This window comes from Catharus ustulatus, chromosome 7, assembly GCF_009819885.2.
Source record: "Catharus ustulatus isolate bCatUst1 chromosome 7, bCatUst1.pri.v2, whole genome shotgun sequence".
Taxonomy (NCBI): domain Eukaryota; kingdom Metazoa; phylum Chordata; class Aves; order Passeriformes; family Turdidae; genus Catharus; species Catharus ustulatus.
Window position 1 is genome coordinate 3,707,638 of NC_046227.1, and position 26,144 is coordinate 3,733,781.

The following is a 26,144-nucleotide window of genomic DNA, read 5'->3' on the forward strand; positions in this document are numbered from 1 at the left end:
CTGGTTTTGTCTGGCTTTAGACTCATGTAGAGTTGAAAAGAAACATCTTTTTTGTTTGGTTGGCTCTCCCTCTCCCTTGTTGCTGCTCTGAAAGTCACTGAGTTGGAAGGTGTTCTGCCCTGGTTTAGCTCAGTAACAGATAAAAGTTTTAATACTTAAAGTAGACTAGAAGTATTTTGTAGTTACGTTGCAGCCACATAGTTTCCAGTGCTGAAAAGCACAAAACTTGCTTAGTGGCCTTTCAGCAGAATTCTTACTTTATTAAATCAGTATAAATGCATAGAGTCAAGCTGGGAGTGGTAGGGAAGCACACCATGCTTATAATTGTCATTACTCTCTTGAAGTCCTGTGTGCTACCTTTAATAGGTCCCTAGTTCTGGGTATGTCTGTGTGGCATCACCCCCAAAACCACTTTAAACACAATCGGGGACCATCATGTAGAGAAAAGCTGTGTTTAAAGACTTTCTGTGAGTGCATGTTTCGTTTGAAGTATGATTGATTTCAGTTTATGGATAAAAACCTCTTGAGTTTTAACAGAAAAGTGAGGGAGGTGAATAAGGATGTGAAGGTTGTTATTTTGTTACTGGGAAGTAATAATTCTGGAGAACAGTTTACAAAACTACCAGGAAAAGGCAGCGGGAGAAATAATTGGAACACAGTCTTCTCAAGGCGTTGAAGTGATAAAAAAAGGCTTGTTTGCTAGTATCTGGAGTGGGCATCAACACAGTTCTTGGAAAACCAGCAGAATCTTCTTGCTATGCAGTCCTTATTTCTCTCTGTGCACCCTTCTATTGGATAATGGCCTCTCAGATTAGCTGTGCTAAATGTAAAAGCTGCTAATCAATAGCACGAAGGTGTGACCAAAATTGCATCCCTCAAGCCTGCGGCTTAAACAAGGAGCTGGAATCAAGCGATTGGACAAAAGTGTAACAAACACATCAAAGCAGCTATTTACCCAGAATGAAGCCAGTAGGAGAAATGAATTCAGGCTGGCTTTAAATAGATACAAAGGTTATTTAAGGTAAAGTGTGCTATTGGAGCAGATTCTGTCTGTAGCAGGAGAGGAGCAGACTACGGGTGATTTTTGCGGTGAGTGTTTTCATGTCGTCTTTGCCATCAAACTGTGGTGCAGTGACTGTTTGAATTCCTGACTGAAAGCTTTCAGCATCTCTAGAGCAGCCAGTCTTTGGAGGAGTAATACCTGCTCATATGTGGCCTCCAAAATGTCAGAGATAAGTGGGTGATGTAGTGGGTAAAACGCAGTAACTGCATAAATTTAAATACAGCAGGAGTAAAAGGAAAGACTTTAGACTTGGTAAGAAACGTGCTACCTTCTTTCATGTTGTCATCCTGAAACTGAAGCTATCATTCCAGAATACTCAGAAACGTGTCAAAGGAAAGGGTTTTGCCTGTGTTCTCAGACAGCGAAAGCAAAACAGAAAAAAAAAAAAAAAAAGTGTGTTTTTCTACTTCAGTCTCTTTACAGATCTCTGTTATGGACATTTTGAAATGATATAAAAGAAGATAATGGCTAATCAGATCATTTAAGTTTAGTGTGGGAGTTTGAAAGGGAAACCACAAACTCTTTACCAATTCTAATGAGCTCGTGTTCAGTGTATTGGAAGAAGAGCTTTATGCTGTGATTTTTTAATTTTTATTATTATTATTACTCCATAATGTTTTTGGTGAGATTGTAGGAACCTTGGTGTCTCCTTGAGTACCTCAGAGGCAGCCTCAGATGTGATTTCCATGTCCCATGTGTGAAATAAAGTCGCAGAGTATGGCATGTACATGGCACACCTTGTGCTGCCCTCGTAGTCCTGGCAGTGATTGGAACTACTCAGAATTGCTTGTGGACATCTGTAAGAGCTCTCTCCCTCCCTCTCCTTCCATTTGAATCTCCAGATGGGTTTTGGACTTCACCCTAGACAGACACATGAACTACTTTGATACAAATGTAGTATTCAGTTTGTCCAGCGAGGTAGTAATTGTTTTAAAACAATTGCAAAGGCTTTGAAGAGACGTGAAAGATCACAGAATGTGTTTGTTTCTCACAAGATCTGTGCTTCAGGCCACTGAGCTCAAACTCAGAAGGTTCCAGCAGGATTTGGCCAAGAATCCATAATAGGTGATACACTGGAAAATGTGGATGAGGTCGCTCACATCTGAGATCTGATGATCAACACCTTGTTGAGCTGGGGCCCTCCTTGATGTAAACATTGGGTAATGCTTTAAATTGAAAGAGGGTAGATTTAAATCACATATATATGGAAAAAATTCTTCCCTATGAGGGAGGTGAGGCCCTGGCACAGGGTACCCAGAGAAGCTGTGGCTGCCCCATCCCTCAAAGTGTTCAAGGCCAGGTTGGATGGGATTTGGAGCAATGTGGGCTAGTGGAAAATGTCCCTGGACATGGCAGGAGGTGGAGTTGGATGGGCTTTAAGGTCTCTTCCAACCCAAACCATTCTGGAATTGTGTGATCTAAAGTCCAGCTGCAGTAAAGCGCCTGGACAAGTGGCTAGCACAAGTATATTGCTTGTGTTCAATTGATTTGCTCAGCAGGACATAAGCAGGTGATTAGAGCTGACTGTCTGCACAAGACTGCTGGAACAGTCTGTCTGTCCTCAATAAATGTTGAATGTAGAGTATGGTTTTGATAATGTTCCAGAAAGCCTGTGTTAGTTCATCAGGGGTTTTCCTCCAAATAATTTTTTTTTTTTAATAAAAAGGTGGTTTTTTTTTTTAATAGACCAAATCCCCACTGTCTAAGGCAAATATGAAGGCTTAAAATAAAAATCAGCTTTGGTGTGTGTGAGTGTGTGTGAGTACATGGGATGAAGTGACAGGGTAAGGTCTAGGGTTTCTGTTAGTTTTTCATCAAATCAGTCTTTTTAATTTGTTTTATGTAGAGTGCAAATTCTCTTGTTTCACAGTTTATCGGTGTAAGGTTTTCTCAACTTTCAGTGCTGCCCAGAGCTTGCAACCCTGTTCCTCACTTGCATCCATGCCCTCCATGTCACTCTAGCAATGCAAAGCAGCCTTTTAAAAGGCTGCCAGTTAAAGTATAACATCAGCAAGCAAAAGGTTTGGTTTGAGCCAAAGGCTTTAACACCTTTGCTAAGGTCCAGTTGTTATGATCAGTTCTGAATGCTCTCATGGATTGGACCTATACTAAAAATAGAAGGAAATAGTGCAAAACCACAACTATGGATCTAAATTTTCAGCAGAGCTCATCTTTTATGAAGGATAGAAGCTCTGAGGTGAAGAACTTTCAAGAAAACCAGGAACCATTGATCACCTCGAGGAAAGAGCCTCAAATCACTATTGGAGGCTTTGCCCATTGCGCAAAAGAAACGGCCTCTGACTTTAGAAGTGCCGTGTGATGGTGGTGGTGGGGACTGTACCCATGTGCAATGGCACTGGTACAGAGTGGGAAAGTGGCCTCTGTGCATCCTCCGATGTGTGTTGACAGCTCTCTCCCTTCCCCTTCCCTTCCAGGTGAACGCCCCTTCCACTGTAACCAATGTGGAGCTTCTTTTACCCAGAAGGGGAACCTGCTGAGGCACATCAAGTTGCACTCTGGGGAGAAACCGTTCAAATGTCCCTTCTGTAGCTACGCCTGCCGGCGGAGGGACGCCCTCACAGGACACCTCAGGACACACTCTGGTGAGCCCACCTTGGCTTCTCCTCACACTTCTTCCTTCCTTTATCACTACCGTCCCAGTGCAGCAGGTAGTGAAAATACAGTGTAGCTCTGGGTCTGTACCGTTCTCTTCAGAGAGTGCAGCTCTCAGCTTTGGGAAAGCCTTGATGTGAATCAGAAAAGTTGTGGTTCAGCCACACCTCTCCTTTTGTGTAACTGAGCTCCTCTGCTGATGCTATCGCATTTCCCTCTCAGTGTCTCCCTGGGTGTATCCAGCCTTCCCTGGCAGATTGTTTTGACGCTCTGGGCCCCAAAGTGGCTGTGAAATTCCAAAGATCACAAAGAATAACTGTGGGCTCTTGGAAGCCAGCTTTGCAGTTCATACCCATTTCTTCATCTAATAAATGCCATATGCTGGTTGAGTTCAAGCTTGTTCATCTTTCAAAGCCCTTTAAATTGCATTTTTGATTTAGTTAGATTTTGCTGTAAAGTCCTAGCTCATGGCAGCCACGGCACTCACCCTAGAGCTGAAGGTGGTCAGGAGAGATTGGGTTTCTCTTGTTAAGTGATAGGATCATGTCTGTATCAAGTCCACTTGATATAGTTTCTTGAGAAGTTGTTGAGAAGTACCTATCTCATAGCTGGGTGCTGGTAGTGGTGTTGGAGCCTCAGCAATGGGCATCAGCTGTGGTTTTAGTCCCTGTCCCTGCACCAGGGGGCTGCATTCTGCCCACCACTCATCTGTGTAGGACTCCTGAGTAAGATCTTAACTCACTGTGTTCGTGTCTCCTGAATGTTCAACTTGTGTGTTCGGGCCATTTATAACAGGCTGTGTGTTTTATTGTTGAATGAGCAGAGATAATTGGGCTGGTTGCAAGTGGCAGCATTACAGATAAACTTCTTTGAGGTGTTAGCAAATGTGTGACTATTGAAACACCCTGGTGGAAGTGCAACTGCAGGCAGAAATCCTGCATGAGCTTCCTGACTCTTTATATGTATTTCTTCTACAGAGTCAACCTCCCTTCAGTAGGTGTTTCTGTTTCAGGAGCACTGGGTTGGTCCTAGGAATACAGAGTTGCTTTGGCATTTCCAAGAATGGGAAGGGGTAAGCTAGTAAGCTTCTTCAAGTAGATTTGGGAGTATGCAGGATGCTTTATTGATGGAAAATGCTGACAGAAAGCTTCAACTTCCAAGGGAGTATACAAGAGTTGGGACTAGGGTGGGAGAGAATTGCTTGAGCTGGGTTTGATCTGAAAGACAGTAGGGAAATTGTCTGTGGAACTGCGAGCTGCAGTTTTCACATAGCCTACAGAAACTGTAGTTTCACCTGGAAATTTAAAAAGAAAACAGAACACAATACAAATGTTCACATTTAAAACAAAAAAGGGAGTTGTGACCAAAAAAAAAAAAAACCCATATTACCAAATACAAACATTGCAGCTGAAGACCTTCTGACAATATGAATATAGATTTTGTTACCTAGATACTGCTGTTGACAGAGATTGTTCTTCCTGTGGGAAGAGCACGTGGCTGATGGTTCCGTGTTTTGCGTGAGGATGAAATGTAAAGGTGCGGGATTTTCAGAAGGCACCTAAGCTGCTTAGCACGAGTTCCCCTGGAGCTCCTTCCCTAAATGACTTAGCTCAGCTCTGCTCAGTTTGTAATTTTAGGCTTTGTTTTCAGTGGAGAAAGTGTCACTCCTCTAAGCACTCAGATACAGCAGCTTTCAGCAGAGGGCCAGCAGTGCTCCCACAATACTCTCCAAGGCAGTTCTTGGAATTCTTAGCATTCACAGGTGAAGTGTTAAAACCTGGATTCTTGCCCTAAAACTGTTGCACAAAGGTGAAATGCCACTCTGGCCATGGGCATGGAAGTTAAGGTGTCTGTCCCTGCCATATAAGCAAGCTGGGTTGGCTTATGCACACCTGGATCATGGAGAAGATAGGTAGATGTCCCCAAATGACTGGAAACCATTTCATGTCAGTGTGCTATAAAGCATTCTGTACTTTCATAAAGTACACATCAAAGTCTTTGAGTGGGCCTGGAAGGTAGAGAAGATCCAGCGGCTGTAGCAAAAAGCAAAACCCAAAAAATTTGGGATTTCCAACCCAAAATGATTCTATGATTCTGTCAATGTTTACATCTTCTGCTCTTGCTGACCAGAAAAGAGGATAAAGGATAAAATATAGAAAGAAGAGGTTGAGAACTGTTTTGAAATATGAGACTTCAAGCAAGTTTCAATCTGGTACACTTAGTGTCTAAATTGAGGTGTCTGAATACATTTTTGTAAGAGGAAAGCTCTTTAGATCAGATCCTCAGCTGATGGAGATTGGAATTACATCCCCTAAGTAAGGAAAGTACTTCTGTTTTGCACCAGCTGAGAATCTGGTGCACAATTTCATAAATGCAACACCAATTCCCTTTTTTTTTAATGTATGTGTGTGTATTCTTTTCCTCCTTAAATAAGAAAGTTCTATGAATAAAAAAACGTAAAATACCCAAGAAAAACCCCTTAATCTTTTCTCCTTCCCAAGAAGGTTTAAACAACTGTGGAAGGCAAAATATGCAGTAAAGGAATTGAAGAATTCTGTTTTATCTCTTTTTTTTTTCCCTCTCAGTTAGTTTGATTTGTGGATTTGAGAGCACTTTGCTGGTGTCACCACTTAGTCAGTGACAGTGACATCTTCTCACTGCTGCTTTTTAGTCAGTTCTTCCTGTGCTTAGTGAAGTTTTCATACAGTACAACAGGAAAGGTAAAAAAACAAGAAAATGTAGATGCAAACAGAAATTAGCAGAAGCATCTCTGAGCTATCTGAAATAGCCAATACTTATCAGTAACTTAAAAATAATTTTTTTTCTTTGGATTGATGTTTGTTCATGCTTTTTCATGTTATTTCCTGAGTTGAAAGTGATTGATTTGAAAATGTTTCTAAGCATCACTATCTACATTTTTCCTCCTCTTCTTGTGCAGAATCATATCTTACTGTGTAAGTATTCCCAAGCTGAGTGGTTAACAAAATACTGCTTCACATCTGTAATGCTGCTACTGCTGTTTAGCTGTAAATAATTAAGGACCTATCTTGCAGTGATTTACTCCTGCAATTATTTACCTTTTACGGACACAGGGAGTTCTGATGAACTTTATGTCTATATTTTCCTCCCACATGCAGCTGCTTTGGTTTCAGGAGTATAATGATGCCTTCAGGACATCAGCAGGATAATGCCTGGGGAGAGATTTGTGTGCAGAATTACACTAAGAGTGGGCTTGTACCTCAGGGTACTTACAGGACTTTCAGGTGTTCTTTTCAGAATTAATTCCATGGTTCCACAACCCAGATAATATAAAAGAGATGCCAGAGAGGGCTTCCAGGATGGGAATGTAGTGGAGTGCTGGGACAGGCAGCCCCTTCCTGCAGGATGCACTGCACAGATCAGCAGGGATTGGCTTCACCTTGCCTGGCTTTTGCTGTTTTACAGGGAAAAACATCCAGGCAAAGCCAATCTGCTGATGGCATTCACAGGCTACCTGCTATCCCACCCTGAGACATGCTTGTCTTCTCCATCCCCTCTGGAATTGCACACCAAGACAATGGCAAACACAAACTCTATGAGAAAAATTCTGCTGTAGGCAGTTAATGAACAAACCCCAGCAGTTTTACAGAGGGTGGCTGAATCTGACAGGTCAATCTGATGGTTAAAGCCATCCAGATGTTGACCTCCATACTTTGGAAGGTATGACAGCCTGATGCTGTTTTACCCCAAAAAGCCAGGCATCCTCATAACATAAACTTAGCAGTTAGGTTTTGGTGTGGATTTCTCTTGTGCCTAAAATGGAGCTGAGTCAGCCCTCCCCTCATAATGCTGATGTAAACATAAATGCTCTGACAGTGCTTGGAAAAGTCAAGGCTGCAGTGATGAGCAATCTGGAAAAGCCCATAGCAAACACAGGCACCCCTGGTTTCAGAGCAGAGCTTGGGCAGTAAATCAGAAATGAGGGATGGGATCACTTGCTAAGGAGAAAACAAAATTCAGAATGGATTTTGACTAAGTGAGAATCATCCATCCATTGCACTAAGTAAGGATGTCCCTGTGTGCCAGTTGTTGAGTGCTTGAAAGACTGTCTTGTCATGTGTCCACACAGACTCTACACATGGACATAAATTCTGGAATTTCCCAATTTTTCTTTTTACTTGGCAGCTTCAGTCATGTTCGTTACTGTGGGAGTGTGTAAGTGATATTCATATATGAAAGCAATTTTACTGTTTCTTCCTAAAAAAATGGTTAGTCAGATTTTATTTTTTTTACAGAAGATTGTCCTCACAATACATTTTAAAATTTGTTTTCCTGCTTAGAAAGCATCCCCTCCAAACAATTTTTTTGCTTTTAAGAAATAGTTTTCTTCCCCCTCTTCCTCCTGCATTGCTGCTGCATGTTGTTTGTTTCTGCCCAGCTCTTCAATAGCACTGAACTAATGCTACCCCTTTATTGGCAAAAGAAAAGCAGAAAGCCTTTGTTTTGAAAAGAAAGGCTTAGGCAAAAACTCCCAAAAGCACAATCTTAGCAAACCATGTCCAGTGTGCAAGATGAAAGGCACATATAATTGAAAAGGAAAATGCCCCATTCATGGAAACCCTTTCCATGTTTGTTGGTTAGCAAGTCCATCTTTCTCATGTCACCTTGTCCATGAGGACTGTCCTTTCAGCCCTGCTGGGTGGCAGTGAGCCATCCGAGGTGTGTCCACACTCTTGGAGGTGGGTGGCAGGCCTGAGGAGTGCTCTGTGTGTGCACTGTGAGCTGTCTGTGTCAGCTACCTGTGCTCAGAGCTAGAAGGATCCTGTTCCCTAATCCTGATGACATGCCTGCCTCAATACAGGTTTGGGAGAGCCCCACTTCTGAGCAGCTCAGTTTGGCAGAAAAATTGGATGAGCAAGTGCTGGAACACACAGTGCTGTGCATGAGTTCCTGGCTGTCAAAAGCCAGTGAGAATTACTGAAACAGTGGCAAGGATGGTTATTAAGAATAATGAAATCAATGTTTTAAACTGCTCTTTTTTCATCTTGAGGGAACTTTTGCCACTAGTAACATCTTCACTCTTAAAAGGCCCAGTATCTACTCTGTAACCATGTTTTTGAGGTTGGGAATGTCATAATTAGATGAATCTTGTGATCTGAAGTTCTCATTACGCTCTGAACTGGACTGACTCAAACACTTTGTGAATGGGAAGAAAAATTCAAAGCAGACACATAGGATATTATCTGAAAAATCAAACGTGTATGTGAAGAGGCAAGGGGATATTTTGCATACAAATGCCATTTCTCCAAAATAGGTTAGCAAACAGCATTTTCCCTCGGTTGTGATGAGCTGGTGGGTATTTATGCTGTTGATCTGATACTTAGAGCTCTATTTAATCAGGCAGAGCTGCTCTTCCTCTCAGGTTTTCTTATGCTGTTTCAGTTAAACTCAGTGGAATTACCCTCGTCACAAAATCATTTTGGGTTTTCCTTATCAGGCTGCGGGTTCCAAAGCGCTGGGAGCGTGTGCGCAGTCCTGCGGCAGCTCTGCTTCTCATTACTGCTCCCAGCGCCTAGAGGCCTTCACTCCACGCTGGAGAGAGCCTCAAATCTCTGATATTCTGCTTTCCATTTATTTGTGTGTGCATTTTTAGAGGTAAGCTCAAAATGTGCACTGGGTAGGCGTTTGCTGTGCCAGGGCTTTATGCCCTGGGGATCCTTGTTTAAAATTTAATCCTCTGTGGAGCCCTCCTGTATCCATGCTTTGCTAGAGCCCCACCTGGACCTGATCCTTGGAGTGAAGGGGTCTTCTTCATCTCCACAGCACTACTGTGATAAATACTGCTATTGGCTAGATGGAAAGATTATCTTTTATGCTCAGATTATTTCAGTATAGAAGCACGGTCTTTTCTACAGACTGTATTTACCACTGAGAAATCATGAATCGAAGAAATCTTTGGTTTAAAGATGCTGTAGGATCTTGATCATTCCATCAGAAGTACATTTGGTCTTTGTTTTCAGGGGAACTTATGGAGAGATACGGTTCCACCCAAAGCAAGGAGTGTTCACTTTTATGTTTTGGTCTTGAAATGCCATAAAGGTTCCCTCTTGTCTGCTGTAGTTTAGAAATCAGTCTTTAACTGTTCAATGAGGAAATCTGCTTCCGACAGATAAACCAGAGAAGGAGGAGTGGTCCTGGCAAGCAAAGGTAAATGGGCTGTATACCAGCCTCATGAATCCCTCTCTCTCTTAGGACTAGGTAGCAACTTTTCTTTTCCCCCACTCCTGTCTGGAGTGTGTGATTGGGATAGCAGGAGCAGATGTCCTGCAGCTCCCTGTGTCTTGTGGTGCCCCAGTGCAAGCAGAGGAGGTGACATGTTCTTTTAGTGCCTGGCACTCCCTGTACATTGGCTGCATAGGGAAAGACTCACCTCCTCTCCTAGAGACCAGAGACACCAACACCATGAGAGCATTCTCCTATTCTCCTTCATGTCAGTTCACAGCTAGATCAGCAGGTGCTAAGGCTTGTCCTGGTGGCTGTGAGACTGCTCCCTCCTGCTGCTTCTCCCCGTGCACCACAGCTTTGTGATGTCTCTGCCAGCTCTACCAGCAAGTCCTCTGCAGTGCTTGGGGGTAGCAAGGTTCTTGTTTAGGCAGGAGCAGCACAGTGTAAGATTCATATGGGGTCACCCCTCATTAATTGTGAACAGTTCATTCCTGATGAAATACCCACTTAAGGATGGAAGCTGTCATTTGGGATGAGACTGCTGACATTGGTTTTCTGTGTGTCTCCTTTCTCCCCTCCATGACAGCAATTCACATCCTGGCATCATTACCCAGATTCTGTCCCTCTCTGTGTTGCCTCAGGCCACATGGAATGGAACAAAATACCTGGTCCTGCCCTTCTGGGCTGCAATTTGGAGAGCACACAGGCCCCTCTCTGCTGCTGGGTGCTGCCAGTTCCTAGCCCAGCCTTGCTGTTCTGGCACAGCAAACAAGACAGTGCTTTCTTTTTCCTCTGGGCTTTAATTCTGCCTCAGTGCTATATGTGGGATTTCACTGGCATCAAAAAAGCATGAATGTGGTAAGACTTCTGCATATAGAGCAGCAGTGCTTCCAAACACCATGCCTAACCTGTTTTTTAAACATCCAGAGAGACTGTTTCTGTTGCCTCCCTAGGGAGACAATTCCACTTCCCATCTGCTTTTTATAGCTGTGACTCTCATCCTGATATTTTCCCTTAACTATTCTTTCTTTTGGTGCAGATTATTGCTCTTTCTAACACTATCTTTTGTGACCATGAGTAATTCCTGTGCTGTTTACACTATGGTAGGCTGTAGTCGTACGTCTAGCATTGATTCTGTTCTAGTCTGTCTTTATCTTCCAATCCTTTAGTCTCTTCTTTATTGCTAATTTTTAATGGTTTTGCTACCCTTATTTACTTGTTTATGAGGGACCTAAATTACAAAGTCATTTGATGCTTTGGAAGCAGGGGCCAGTACAGATGCAGACCCCTTAACATTATCTCTGGCTCAGTAAAAAGGAGATAAAGAGCATTTCTCCACCTAGTTGAGATGGTGAGAGGGCAGCACACAGCAATCATGGCAAGACACAAACACTCTGCTGTGATGAAGGTCATGTAAGTCCATCCCAGAGTACCCAGTGGTGCTGGTGCCCCAGCTGCACAGCGCTGTGCATGATCTCCTTAGTTTTACTTAGCCTTTGTGCAGTGGTGAAATGAGATAATTACAAAGTGGAAGGAATAATAACTTTGCATTGTTACCATAACCACTGAGGTATTAGACCCCCATACCAGCATGATTATCTCAGACACAATAGTAAGGTGATTATTAATAATACTAAAGGACTTACTACTTAGCCTGCAATTTTTGCATCATTTCTTTGAAAACCCCTATCTGTTCCATCAGCCCCAAGCCTGTGGGAAGTGGGTATGAGTTGTTGCCTCCTTGTTATCTGTTTTTCAGTGGTGAGAGAATGAAACAGGAGAACCCCCATGAGACCCAATTTGCAAATTCAGGGACCTAAGCACCAAGGTAGCTTTGTGTGCATCACTTGTCTTGCTGCACCAGAACTGCTACGGAAGGCTGGCAGGTGAGACTCTGCTAGCTCAGGTATTTAGAATCTGTAGTCTTTTGCTCCTTTCAGTTGCAGCTAGAAACAGTTCCCTTGTTTTCCTTGTTTCAGAAATGCAGGGTTTTTATGCTCAAGTTGGCACCTGTCCATGCAAACCCAGGGTTTAAGGTGCAGGTGCTGCATGTGCAGGGATTTGAGTGTCTCATTGTGATAGGATGAGCTTGATGCAGCACACCAGGAGCCCTCGTGCTCCAGAGCCAGCCACTGAGGTATCTGCAGTGGGTTTTGCAGACAGATTCAAGAGGTGACACAGAGCTTTTTCATGCAGTTGAGATGCAAACATGGTTTTGATATGACCAAACCACATCTCAACAAAGCCACAACCACTTCTTGCACATACTCTGAGCAGCAAATTCCACAGCAGCTCTAAGGAGGAAACGCTCTAAGGAGTGTTTGGTTCTCTTTCCCCACTAAGAAAATTATTTTCAAAGGCAAAAAGCTCATGCATATCATCTCTGGGGGAAGGAGACCCAGCATTTGGAGCTGGCCTTTGTCAGTTCTTGAAGGAGTTTGTGAAGCCTTTCAGCTTGAGAATGTTTGAGTTTGGAAGCCAGCAGTGGTATGAGGCCTTCTTTCATTGATATCTCAGAGCTGTGTTACAGGGCAGTGTGAAAGGGAGAACCGCCCCTGACATTTTTGACAGCATATGTTTTAAGGTGTAGGAGAGGTATTTTTGCCATCTGGAAAGGAAGCCAAGAGAAACTAAAGGGAGACAAAAATAACCCATAACCCACGCCACAGCAGAGTTGAGGAAAGCTGCTACTGATATATTCTCCTGAGCTCTCAGCAGCCTGTAATTATGAATTGGCTTACAGCTAAGATATTGATGGATATCACTCAAGAAGGAAAATGAGAATGTCTGGATTTTTTTACAGTGAACCTGTACTGAACTCTGTGTGATCCTCCTATTTATAACCCTGTGTGAAGTTCAAGGAAACTTGTCCTGGAGGTTTCTCATGAGAGGGAACTGTGTTTTTACCTGACTAAAGCTCTCTGGATATTTTCCCATTTTTTATTTGATCTAAGTGTGAACTTTCTCCACCCTCTGCCCCTCCTTCCCTTCTGGAGTGGTTAGAGAGGTTGATTGCAGCCAGGATTACACAAGAGATGCCAGTTGCACACATGTTTTGCATAACTGTGCTGTGTTGATTTCAGACAGGGTGCCCCAAGTTCCCTCCCTGCCTTGCAACAGCAAGTCAAGATCCCTATCTTCATTCCTGAAGCTGGAGAAATGCTGCTGAGGCCCTGACTATTGAACCTTTGACAAAGAGCACCTGGATGGGACGCTGCCCAGCAGCACAGAGCTATCCCTGTGGAAGAGCCTCTACTTAGAACTTGTTTGGGCTCTTTGTATCGAAGGTGCAAGAGTCCTTCTGCCACTGGGAAGGGCTGCAAGTGATTGCTGCCAGCTGCTCTGTGTTAAGAGAGTGTGCTCCCCAAGCACGTCCTTTCCTTCTACCCAGCAAGAGGCAGAAATACTCCCATGTGCTCTGAGACAGCCAAGGACCTCTCTTGGTGAGAAAAATTAACACAGGCTCATCCCAGTGCTCATTTTGGGGCTAGTTCAATGTGGCTATTATCTTTAGAAGAAATGAGGTCTGCTCGATTTCAATGGGAGTCAGGGCTTTGACAGCCTAAGCCTTGCCTGTGTTCCAGTTGCCTTTGCCAGGAAATAGGTACTTTCTTCCTCCTGCCTTATTTATTTTGGACTGCAAATCAAGACCAAACTGGATGGGGCTTTGAGCAACCTGGTCTAGTGAAAGGGGGATTGAAATGGGATGATTTTCCATCCTAAACCATTCTGTGATTCTGTGACAACAGCACAGGGTCCCCCGCAGGCAAACAGAACTGGGGCTGTTCCTAACAGGCTGCCTTGTGGGACAGAGCTGACCTTACAGGTAGCCAGAGCCCACATGATTTAAGGGCTTCTAGGTATTTCTAAAAAATGAATCACGTGTAAAAAATAGGGAGAATCTGATGTTGAGATTTTTATATAGAAAAGTGACATGGGCCATAGACTCTCTCTCACTTGGATACCCTTCATGTGCCTGCATTTTGCTCGTTTCCTTGGAGACAGTGTCTTGTCTGAGAGCAGTTAGCCTTGGCTAGGAAAGGCCTGACATTTCTGGTTTGTGGGATAAAGCTGCGCTGATGAATTTTCCAACAACCACAGAGGCAGGATTTGGTGCAGACATAAGCAGTTCTGAGCAGAGTTATTGTGTGGACATCTCTGATACCTCTCTGGGGACACTGCTGAAGTCCCTGGTGTGAGGGCAGGGTTCAAAGACCCTCAAGGAGAGCCCAGCGGTCCCTGTCCCTCAGGTATCAGAAACCTTTTAGAAATTTCTCCCTTCCCTTTCCTTCTTCCAAAAAGCTGAGTCAGCTGGACTGGCATGTCTGGAACTCTGTGGCACCAGAGCAGGCAGTCTGCCAGCAGCATTACACATCCAAAGGAACACGTCACTCCTCTCTCTCTCTTTTTTTTTTTTTTTTTCCCTTTGCAATCCCCACCCTCTCCCTTTTATTTTTCCTTGTTGATCCGTGTAGGTGAGTCAGAGAAACCTGCTCATCCACAGCCTGTTCCTTCTTGCCAAATCCTGGAGCAGCACTCCCAGTTCTTGTTGGGTGTCAGGAATAGGTTATGAAAACAAAAACTGATACAGTCCATGTACTGGGTATGGACCCCATAGTGTAAATGCACACTGAATGTGCCACTTAGAATGGCCTCCTAACAGAGTGATATCTTTTATGGGAGACACCTGGGATTCATATACAACACTAGTTTTATTCCTATAAAACTCTAGGATGGAACAGAGAAATTGTTGAAGGCATAAATTGGAGAACATTTGGGGAGAAATGTGTCCGCCTTAATTCCACTCAATTTTGAAGCAATGGAAGAGTGGAAAATTCCAAGTAGGAAAACAGGTAGTTTTTTGGCATCAGTTGCAGTTTTACTAATCTGAAGAAATTCCATGGATATTGCCATGTTTCCTCAGAGTTTATACTCTTGATGGGTTTCTGAACCAAAGAATTAAAACAGCATGAATTCTTATATCAGATACTTACAGACAAATAAGAGTGCAAGGTGATAATTTGGCCTTTTTATTTACCTTACAATATTTATTTCATGAGTGGGAAGGGAATGAGTGAGCAAACATGCAAGGTAACTTTTCCTCTTTGTTCAGCTGACTCCAGGAGCTGGGAGCTGAAGGGAAGCAAGGTATGGTGTCTAACTTGGGGTGACACTGCAGGTGTTGGTAATGCTCTAGGGTCAGGTGTGCCTCACTCTCCATAGCTATATTTCAATCAGGCAGCATCAAAGCCTTGATTTTTGGCATCTTGTGTTGGATTGGAGCTGTTCAGCTGCAAAGAACAGATCATTCACCAGGAAAAGTGCTTTGTTGGACTTTTATGTGCCATAGTAAAATGTCTGTGTTAGCTGTATTGTGAAAAATGTATCCATTATGTTCATATGGTCTTCTACAAGCAGCCAGTTTGTTCCAAGGGCTAAAAATGAGCCAACTTTGAGAGGCTGCAAGTACCATTCTGGCTGAGAAGCACCAGATTTCTGCCTTGATCAGCATGAAGTGCTGGAGTGCAGGCCCTGGGACAGGATCACACCTTCATGAGGAGAAGGGAAAGGCCATTTTGTGTGAGGTGATGTGTAACTCTTTGTGAGATAGTCATTTCTCAGAGTTCCAGCCCAAGAGAAGAGGAGGGCAGTAAACCTTCCTGCCCAGTCACCTTCTGCAGAGGGCCAACAAAAAAGGGCTTGGCAAAGGCAAGACATCAGTGTCACAGGTGGGAATAAACCCAGATGTTCTAAATTCCCATCTGCTGACTCAGTTACAAGACTTTCCACACAAATTAAAAGAATAGATGTAAAAAAAGATAAAGGGTTTTTTTTTCCTTCCAGGTATTGAGGAACAAGGAAATTTATATCCTTCCACTCTTGATTCAGACTTCTGGGTGAAATCACCTATTTCAATGAGCCTAGTGTAGCCTTCAGTATGAATTTTTTTTTCCCATCAGGAAATGTAGTGAAGTATATTCAGAGTTTCCAAAATTCCCTGCTTTTAGAGGAAAGCTTTTTAAAGTATTTTTGGATGCTTAGAGAGCTATTTTCTGTTGTCCAGCTTTCCTGTCCTTACTTTCAGCCTAAGCAGCTGCTTTTTCTTTCCTTCTTTTCCTTTTTTTTTTTCCTTTTGGTTCAATTTCACACCCATATTTAATTCCCTTACATTTTTCCTACCTTCCTTTCAGTCGCAATTAGTTTCTGAATCCATCCAGGACTTGTAGTGCAAAGCTAATTGCACCAAAAAGGAAACATCCTAAAACCCCAAATCTTTCCTTCCTTCCTCCCTTTCGACTCACTCTTTCTACTGAACAGACCTAAAAAAATCCTGAGTATTAAGGAGTACTCTGAAATTGTTGGTTTTTATTTTTTGTATTGAAAGAAACAATGAACAACCCTCCCACCCCCAGAAAAAAAAACCCACCTGAAGCAATAAAAATCACAAAAAAAATTTGAGAGTAACAGGAATTGTAGAATGTTAATCTACCTTTAATATCAGACCTAGGTACTTGATTTAGAGGTTTGTGCTAGAACAGAAGCTGTCCAGTATCTCAGATTCCTCTCTAAAAGGCATCATCTTTTAAAAGATACCTTTACTGTTAATTTTGTCGTACTGAGAATTGTTTTCCTACAAAATGGTCATGACTTCCTCCTGCCTAAATACTGTGGTTAATTTTGACTGTGGAGCAGTAAAGACCATTGGTGTAGGTGAGAAAAGCCCCACTTTTCTTTGGAGCTGCTCTGCATGGTTGGTGATAAATTCACACGTTGTGAGGCAGAGAGCAAGAGCAGGGGATGGGCTGGCTGCACAGGTGGGAGACAGTCAGCTCTCCTGCTGCTTGACCTCATTTGACACTGGTGCAAGACATGGCAAAAACACATGTCTGAACAGCAGATCCTGGTGAGGGTAACACGAAGGCATGGCCCACACTGATTCCTGGGCAGTTAGAAAAGTGTGGATAGCAATTTTCATGTCCCAAAGGAGCCCATTAGTTTCATAGCCTGACCTGCTTTTGGAGGCAAGATTTCCTTCAATGTTGGCCTTGATCAAAATAAGTGAAAACTCCCAGCATCAGTGGCTGGGAAAAGAAGAGAAGCTGTCAGTGTTACTCTTCCCAAGTTGCTGTTATCTTCATGACAGCTTGGTCTTAATTGTCTGTTTCCAAAACTTTGTTTCTGACAGAGACGAGAAAAAAAGGAAACTTGCAGGAAGGGAGTGTGTTCTTCCTACCTGCTAATACAAGACATAAAACTGAAAGGTGCCAGGTGTTAAAAGATGCTTTTTCTCACACAGGAGCATGTAGGTGGAACATGGGAAATCATTGCCACAGGATGAGAAGAAATGAGTTAAGGGCTTGCTCAGTGATTTCATGCAGGAGAAAACCTAACCTAGAGTTACAGTGAGAGATAAACGTTGTCCCATTGTTTATATAGCATAGGATTCCTGGTAGCACTGTGGCACTGCCTGTTCCAGATAACTCTTAGATTCTGTTGGCTTTGTAATGCTCAGGGGTATGCAGGATATGCAAAGGGGCTGCACTTGGAATAAATGCAAACTGCACACAGCTGATATGAATTGGCTTCAGGGTATTGAGAATAGAGAAAATTTCTCTTCCGTAGAGAAATCTGGCCCAACATCTACATTTGTTTTACCCATAGAGGAAACAAAAAGCCCCAAACAAAAGCTCTTGTGAAGGGAGTGTTTGTCCAGCAGCATTCCTGATCTGCACCGAGGTAAGCACACCCTGCGCTGCCCCTGGGAGCTGCTCCTCCCCTCCTGCACTCGGAGCTCGGCTGGCCGTGGATGACGTGTGGATCTCCAGGCACCTCCTGACGTTCCTGCTGAGCTGTGGCACTCACAGGGACAGGACAGCACAGGGCAGAGAGGAACAACAGGCCAACCTCAACTTGTTTTCCTTTTACCTGCTCACTCTGTTGCTGGGGCAGGGTTGAAGTGAAGAGAAACCAACAAGCGCATTTTGGAAAGTTTGCTTTGTGGACCAATTAACACTCCACTTCTCAAGTCAGCTTTATATAATGTTAAAGGTCTGAAGTGGAGTGGAAAGTACAGAGCTGTTGCACAGAGTTAAGGTTTAACCTCTTTCTTCAGCCCATTCCCACCCACATCCAGACACCATGGAGACCTTGCAGGGTGGGCTTTCCAAAGTCACCTCTTGTATTCCTTGGAAGGCCTCTGCCCCTGTAAAAGTAAGTGATGGTAAACCTGGCTGTTTATAAGTCACTTTGAAGCCTGCCAGGTGACAAAACACCAGTTATTTTGTGGACTTCCCAGTTTGTGTTAGTTCATCTCAGCACCAGAGTGCAATCTAAACAGAGCCCTTTTCTAATATTATTTAAACATTTCAAAATCCATGTAGAATTCCTAGCAACCCCACCAGTGCTGGGGTTCTGGACCTTCTGGGACATGCTGGCGTGGGTCTTGGGCAGTGCATCCAGGTCAGTGGCCTCACAGAACATTTGCACTTGAAATTTTCAAATATGTGTGTGGAGGGAAATCAGAATGCTTCATTGGCATTAATTTCACTAGAAATTGAGTGTCAGGTTCCTTGTGCCAGATGTGAATGAAGGAAAGAGTTAAACCATGAGAAATACATGAGGAGAGTTTCTATGTAGTGCAATATATGTTTCTTGAGAAATAGAATTGGAGCACGTACCCGTGAATTTCATCTCTTTCAAAACTAAATGCAACATTATTGTCCCTATCTGTGTTTTCCTTGATTTGGTGCATAATTTATTTGTATGTTTTCACATAGACAGGTACATTTTCCTTTGTTTTTTGCACATACACAGATACAGCATACAAACCTGCAAAGTGAACAGGTGCTGCAGGAAAAAAAATGTGCTGCATCTTCTGTGCTGCAAAGGAAAAAAATGGGCTGTAAGATTGTGGCTTTTTCTGGGCTTGAATGGGTGCCTCAAGATTGCGGCAGGAGCCGTGTGAGTGTTTGGGCAATTTGGAAGATTTCAGTAATTCTGTGCCTGTGCCAATGAAACAGGAGTTTGTTTGTTTATTTGTTTGTTTGTTAAACTTCTGGCACAAAAAGGGCACCTACTTATTTATATCCCTGATGGCAGATTGAAACATTGTTTTCTCTGTAAAATTCTGCAGATTAGTTAATAAATAAATACAATCTAATGAATCATATTATATAGCACAGCCACTAGTAGCTGCAAAATAAATTGAAACATCTATTAAAGTAATAGCAGGCTGCAGGCAGAACCTCCTGAAGGGACAGATAAGGACCCAACCCCTTGGATGCTGTACCTGAGCACTGATATTTACAGATTTACTCTAGATTCTGACTGTGTGGTTACTACAGACAGAGTATGGACAGGAAAAGTTTCTTTGACTAGTGCATTTACTTCTAGCCAAGCTGTAGCATGGATGGAGTGCTCAGGCTTTGTGACGATCTGGTGTTCAGCACTGCTTGCTGTGGCATATTGAGGGAGAGCTGCACACTAGTACAGCAGTCACTGCTTGCTGCTCCTTTGACAGTGCTGTAAACAAGTGGCAGGTGGATGCAGGTGTCAGGCTGCTGCTTTGTGCCCTGGAGGTGTTTCTAGGAGAGGCAGGCGTGTCTAGAAAACACCGGGGTTGGAGGTGAGATGTTTTGCCATTGTTTCAAAGGGTGCTGATGTACCAGGAGCATCCAGCTGTGTTTCACTGCCAGCTGTAATAGCGACAGAAATCACTTATCATTGACTGCCACTGTGCAAAGAGTCGGGACAAGCTGCTTTTCTTTTGCTGAGAACCTCACAAAATGTTGTGGCTGTTGAACAGACATATATATATCCATTGCAGCTGATCATACTGTTATCTAAGAGGCATTGGGCCACGAGGTCATGAAGTCAGTTGAGTGCTCTATTGCAAGTTCCAAGTCTAGACCTGTATGTAGGCTTCTCCTGTTGTACTGCTATATTTTGAGTTTTGAACCTTGTGAGGTGTCCAGAAACCTTATCAAGTGCAAATGTACTTGCGTGATCATCTCTACCACATGGCCTCATGAGCCCTAATACTTAGCCCAAAATATGTGGCTCTAAAAGGTCCTTGTAAAATGGAGACATCAGAATTCCGTGATTCTGCATCCTTTGAAAGATACCCCAGGTATTGCTGCCTGTTCTTGGACTGGGAAGATTAAAAAATTAATGTGAAGTTTTCATAATGTGACTAGTGATTTTGTTCTTTCTGAAAATTAGATTGCTTTAAGATGTCACGGTTTGGGCCCTCAGGAGTGGATGCACTTGACACTGGGTGTCTGCCATCCATGTGTTTGTGTGCTCTAGCTTTTATTTTAGATGTTTACATGCTATGACTTCTGCATGCAGGTTGTCCTGGACAATCTTGGGCTGGCTGTGGGACTTGACCTTATTTCTGAACTCCAGTATATATGAGTATTGTGTGTGTGTGTGTAATCTCACAGGCAGGAAAAAAGAAAAAAACAACCCAAAAAAAAAAGAAACGCATCAAAGAGCCCCCATGAATTTCAATTAACACATTTACAGTCATTAAGCACAGCAGTGAGATACAGCTTCAGAGTGGGAGGCAGTTCCCTTTGCAAAGCTACGTGCTGCTCAGAGCCAGCATGGGCTTAGGTCTCACTCTAATTTTTTTGTGATTAGTTCGTTCAGGGGGCTGTTATTCATGTAAATATTTTTGTGTGTGAGGCTTTGAGCCAGGCAGCTCTAGACAAGCCGAGGTGCACTGTTTAATTACAGTAGCCAGGCACAGCCACCGTGTTGCATCTCCACAGCCTCAGCCCTCCTGCTGCAGCCTCTGCTCTGGCTCTCAGAGCTGCATCCTTGGCACGGGCAACTTGGAGGTGGGAAGGACAACCGCAGCTGTTACAGCCACCTTTATACAACTGCTGCACCTTCTCTTTTTTGTCCCATGTGAGGTAAATGTTGCCAAGCTTGGGGCATTTGACATCCCCCTGTGCTCCCTGTTTCCCAGTCTGAAAGGACTCCACGCAGCACATGGGCTCACAATGCCACATGTTGTTTCATTTCTGATTTGATTTTCTTATTGTTCCTCTTTCTGTGCCATCCTAAGTATCTCCTCCCGCTCTTTAATGTTCACTCCCATATCTAATATAATCACAGTGTATTATTAAGTCCTTAATTTCTCAGTAGAGGTACCAGTGCTATTTTTCTGTGTCTCCCTACTTGTGAGTGCTCCAGAAAATTAGCCTCTGTGCATCTGGCAAAGTGCACGAGTTCATTTACATGCTGTGAAGAAGGGAATTATTACCTTAATCATACGTATGAATAATTGAAGCCCAGGAAATCAGAATAACTTGCCCGCAGTCACAAATCTGTAGTGTAACCAAGAGTTGAACTGTATGCTCCCTAGTTCCAACCCAGCACCTTAAATCACATTTCCTACCTCTGTGATAAAGCTGATTGTGCTCTGATAAGTCCCATTCAAGGCAAATGGCTGCTTTGTAGGCACTGTGCAACTGCAGAACTGTTCCCTTCCCTCAGGCACCTTCCAGTTTGAGGGAAGAAAGCAATTAGTGACTTAATAAAGGTTATGATTATGATGGGGAACTCACTGATATGTTGACATGCTCAAATGCATGCAGAAACAGCAAGGCTGGTGTAAGGTCTAGAACACAAGAGCTGTGAGGAGTGGTGAAGGAGCTGGAGAAAAGAAGGTTCAGGGAAGACCTTACTGCTCTCTGGAACTCCCTGAAAGGAGGTTATAGTCAGATGGGGATTGATCTCTTCTCCCAGGCAATCACTGACAGGACAAGAGGAGCCTTACACTGCTCCAGGTGAAGTTTAGGCTGGGCATTAGGAAAAAATTACTCACAGAAAGAGTGATTGGGCATTGGAATGTGCTGCCCAGGGAGATGGTGGAGTCACTGTCCCTGGAGGTGTTTAAGAAAAGCCTGGACGTGGCACTCAGTGCCATGGTTTAGTTGATAAGGTGGAGTTAGGTCATAGGTTGGACCTGATGATCTCAAAGGTCTTTTCCAAGCTAGCTCATTCTGTGATTCTGTGAAGTATCAGCTCAAAAGAACATTTTAGCTTTAACACTGCTTCAGTTGGAGAAGACTGATGTTTGCTCCAGCTCTGGGCTGTTAGGGGCCGAGCAGGAGTTCAGATTTTACAGAAATAAGTCCCACTCAGTGTACTGCTGTCAGTGCTGTGTTAGATGGCCATGCAGTGTAAAAATCCTGGCTGGCTCCACTTGCACAGTCTGACCAGGGCAATAGAGAAAAAGGAATGGAAATGTGGGGCAAAGCCTCTGCTCCTTGGACTGGGCCAGCCCACGTCACACAGGCAGCAATGCAGGACGTGTGAGTGCTCGAGCTGTGGCCATGGACATGAGCAAAAGGACAGGGAGGAATTCTGCTCTGCATTGCTGCAGGGGACAATGTGCTACCCAAAGCAGGGAGTGGAGTGTCAGTGCTCTTCAGGGAGGCAGGATTTTAGCTCACTAAAGTGCACTGCAGCTCTGAACCCATTCCATAAGCCTTTCTCGCTTTATATGCTTATGGCAAGGTGGTACCTGGGATGCCTTGTTGTTTCCTTCTGACTTATTTTATATTCTGCTATTCACTCCCATCTCTTTTGAGAGCAAAATGCTGTGTGAATGCCTTGCGGGCTCTTTCTCTTTCACTGACCTTTTTTATGACTGTAAAGAAGTTTCCCTCGGTCCAAGTCTGCTTTCTGTCTCGAGTATTGACCTTAGAGTTACTCCATCTCATTGTCACTACACGCAGACTTCCCAACTATCAAAGTTCACCCACAGGACTCAAAGTATTCCTAACTCAGAAACACCTTGCTTTTATGTCCTCTTCCTCTTTCCCTCCTCCCTCCACACGAGCATTTTAATTTCACAACCAAAATCCATTTTGCTGTGAGTTTCGATGAGCAGTTCACCTGTTTCCAGGGTAAAAATTGTACTTCAAATTTAAATGTCTTTTTCACTGTGACTGTCATAATATTTTCCATTTGAGGCTGAGATTCCACCGTGGGTTTTCTGTGCCATGTTGTCATCTGTCCAAATCTGAGCTTAAATGCGTGGAAATTCTGACATTTCAGGAAGAAATATGAAGGGGGGTTTTTATGTTCTTCAAGTTAGCTGTTTCATAGGTGTGGCCACTGGGTTTTGCCCAGCACTCTGGTCTTTCCCAGTTCAGCAACAGATCGAAGATAGCTCAAGTTTTTTGGGCTTGTTTGCATTGACTGTGCCGTGTCATTCTTGTGAGATTAAGTGACAGTGATTTTTAAGCTGCCTGTTGATCCTGAAGAGCTGATAACAGAATAATTACCCCAAAGCAGGGATTTCCAGCCTGACTTTGCTTGGCAAGCGCTGGGTGCGTGTGATGCCAAACGTGGCGTCCACATACCTGTGGATCTTGGAGAAGGCAGCTTCAAATCAAGCAAGCTTGGAGCAGTTTCACAGAGAAAATGTGGTAGAAATGTGTCTTTAGTGGGGATTTTGAGAGGGGTTTGTGTTGTTGGACTCCTTAGCCTCAAGTCAATGCCCTTTAGTCAGAGACTTCTTATGCCCATTAGTGTGAGCTCCGTGGTTTTGGGGCAAATTTTGAATATCGCTGTTTACCTACACTCAAGCATTTGACAAAGGCTGAAATCTTTTTCGTCAGTCATGTGGTTTCATGTCAGGTTGTTATGTGGAACAAAGTACGCTGTTGAGATTATCACTGAAATTGAATTCTCTAAAAGGCTTTTGCAGCTTTCTGTCAGGTAATATGAAATACATAGAAATGTACACCCACTGCCAACATTCACTTCCATTTTTTTTTTAAATCATTAACTTCTTTGAGAATACAAGGGGATATTTGCAGCTATTTCAGTGGCTTGACATTTGTCACAATGATACAATTTCTAAAATGTTGACTGTAATTGCTGCCTCAGCTCACTGAACTTCTTACCAAACAGACTGTGAGAATTGCTGGTGACACAAACTTCTGCTATCAGAACTGATTCCGTTGTGGTCTGACCTGATCAATTGCTCTTTAAAGCAAGTCACAGTGACTCTGTGTAATTTTATAGTGTAAACCTCTGTGCAATTTTACAGTGTAAAATTTTACACCTTTGGGGCTATGATGTGATTACTTCTCTAAAGCCAGGGGGGACAGAGTTGGGAAATGAACCCAAGGGAGTTGTGCTTGATACTACTCAACTGGTGCTCACAAATTTCATTCTTCACAGTTGTGTATTAAGCAACATGACCAACATTTGCCAATGTTGTTTCTTCTCTTATCTTCCCCCCAGAGAAGGGAACATGTATACTGGGCCTATTTCTTTCCTTGAAGAATTATGTTCCTCAAATCCCATACTGCCTGTAGAAAGCATGTCTTTATCATTAACTTTTATCCTATCTATTAACCTTGAGATTTAATGAATTTGGGTGGCTGACCATCTGAGATATCACTGGACAAGCTCTGCTATGTTGTATGTGAATAGTTACTTCAATGGCTGCAATTCAGGGAGCACCCATTTGAAGAGGTCTAATAAAACCTCTTTTTTGACTATTAATTTTTTATACTAAGAGCTTGTAGCAGAATATTTCTCTTTGTATTAGATTATAATGGTGTAATTAATTATAGCCACCTAAAATAGCTGCAAGCAATCATCCCTTTTCTTTGTGCCTTACAGTTTATCTAAGTTGCTTGATAGCATAGTGTAACCAGACTGGGTGGGCTAATTCAGCCCTGCTTCATCTCAGTTAACATATTTCTTCCCATTGCACTAGATTTTTTTTATTAGACACCACATTAGCTTCTATTGAAGGTGTCAGACTGACAGACATTGATGCCATCTAGATGCACGGTGAAGCATTGTAATGATGATTACAGAAGTCTCTCCATCCTGGGGAATCTCTGGTGTGTTTTCCTATAAGTGCCTCCAGAATGAACTGGCTGGTTTATGTTTAAGAGCTGAGACTCGATCCAGATCGTTCACATCAAGGGCAATTATTCTGGGAATGATAATGAGTCTCATGCTGGGCCTCCACTGAGAATTCCATTACCAGCATCAGTTATGGCAACAGTGTAAGCAAGTGAGCAAACTGAAGTAATGGCCACAGCAACTCTTTGGTGTAAGACACACTTTCTTGAGATTAAGCCTGATCTTGAAACTAAAAAATTCACACTTTGGATACTTATTAAAAGCAGGGGGTTTTTTTCCCTCTTGGTGGAGAACTTGGTTGTGCTACTAAAATGTGCACACAAACTTTTTGGGAAAACCCGAAGCTTTCTGCAAACGTGTTCTTTTCATCAAATCCCTTTTTTTTTTTTCTGAGACAGAAACATTTGGAAATGTTAGACCAGCTCTGATACCACAGGCTCAGGTTTTTTATTCTTCTGTTTATAAGATGTGGCACATGCTGGTTCTGTGAAGGACCCTGAGAGTTGCCCTGACCTGGGATTTTCATGTTTGTGCTCTCTGCCCAGCTCATGCTTGGCCACAGCTTCCCTGCGTTTTCCCATCCCAATGGTGACAATGCAGTCTGGCTGCAATTAGAGCAGCTCAGATTTCATTAAGTAAATGACTGTGAAAAGCTTTCAATATTTCAATATTTGGGACAAACCCAATAGAAACATGTAGATTACCCAACAGAGGATGTTCTCAATTGCTTTGGCCAGAAACTAAAATTCCTACCTAAGATTTTCAAAACTCTGGAAGAAGTTTGACCTTCCCCTTCCCTCAGCCAGCTCTGAAGTTTGCAGCTGATGGTATTTTACTAGACTTGCAGCACTGACTTAATAGCTCTTTAGTTATTAGAGGATAAATGTTCATGTTCTACAAGTTTAAATTATATTAAAAGCCTTTATTAGCACCACTTGGCAAAATACCTTCTGGCTAGCTTTCTGGCCTTGGGCTAGGCCATTCTTGTGGTTTCTTAATGACATACTATGAAATGGATATAATTTATGAGAATTTGGTGCCAGGTTTTGCGTGTATTAAGAAGCATTTGCTATTTGTGTTTAATGCTTCTGAGCAAAACGAAAAAGATTAAAAACTTGAGTTGCATCTTGCATTCATCTGGCTTGATTTTCATTGTACAGGGTCTTTTGTATTTTTATGTATATATATTTATATAATATATATTTTTTACATTGTCTGGTCTCTGAATTACTGGTTGTTGTTCAGATCTGGCATGTAACAGTGCTGTTACCAAAGTTACTTTCAATTTATTTTCCAACCCTCCCTGTGTAATTTTGGCAAAGCATTCTCCATGAAATACCTTCTCTGAGCGTCATAG

General features: G+C 43.0%; 1 protein-coding gene across 3 annotated transcripts in view; it reads left to right on the plus strand.

Annotated features, from left to right (window-relative positions):
* Nucleotides 1–26,144, plus strand: part of IKZF2 (IKAROS family zinc finger 2) — a 117,472-nt gene that overhangs the window by 68,152 nt on the left and 23,176 nt on the right. For 2 of the 3 annotated variants that reach the window (XM_033064936.1, XM_033064935.1), the window contains one exon: nt 3,499–3,666. The exons of the other annotated variant lie outside the window; for it this stretch is intronic. In XM_033064936.1, coding sequence (XP_032920827.1) covers nt 3,499–3,666 — 168 coding nt within the window. The remainder of the gene's footprint in view (nt 1–3,498; nt 3,667–26,144) is intronic. 3 annotated transcript variants of the gene reach the window in all.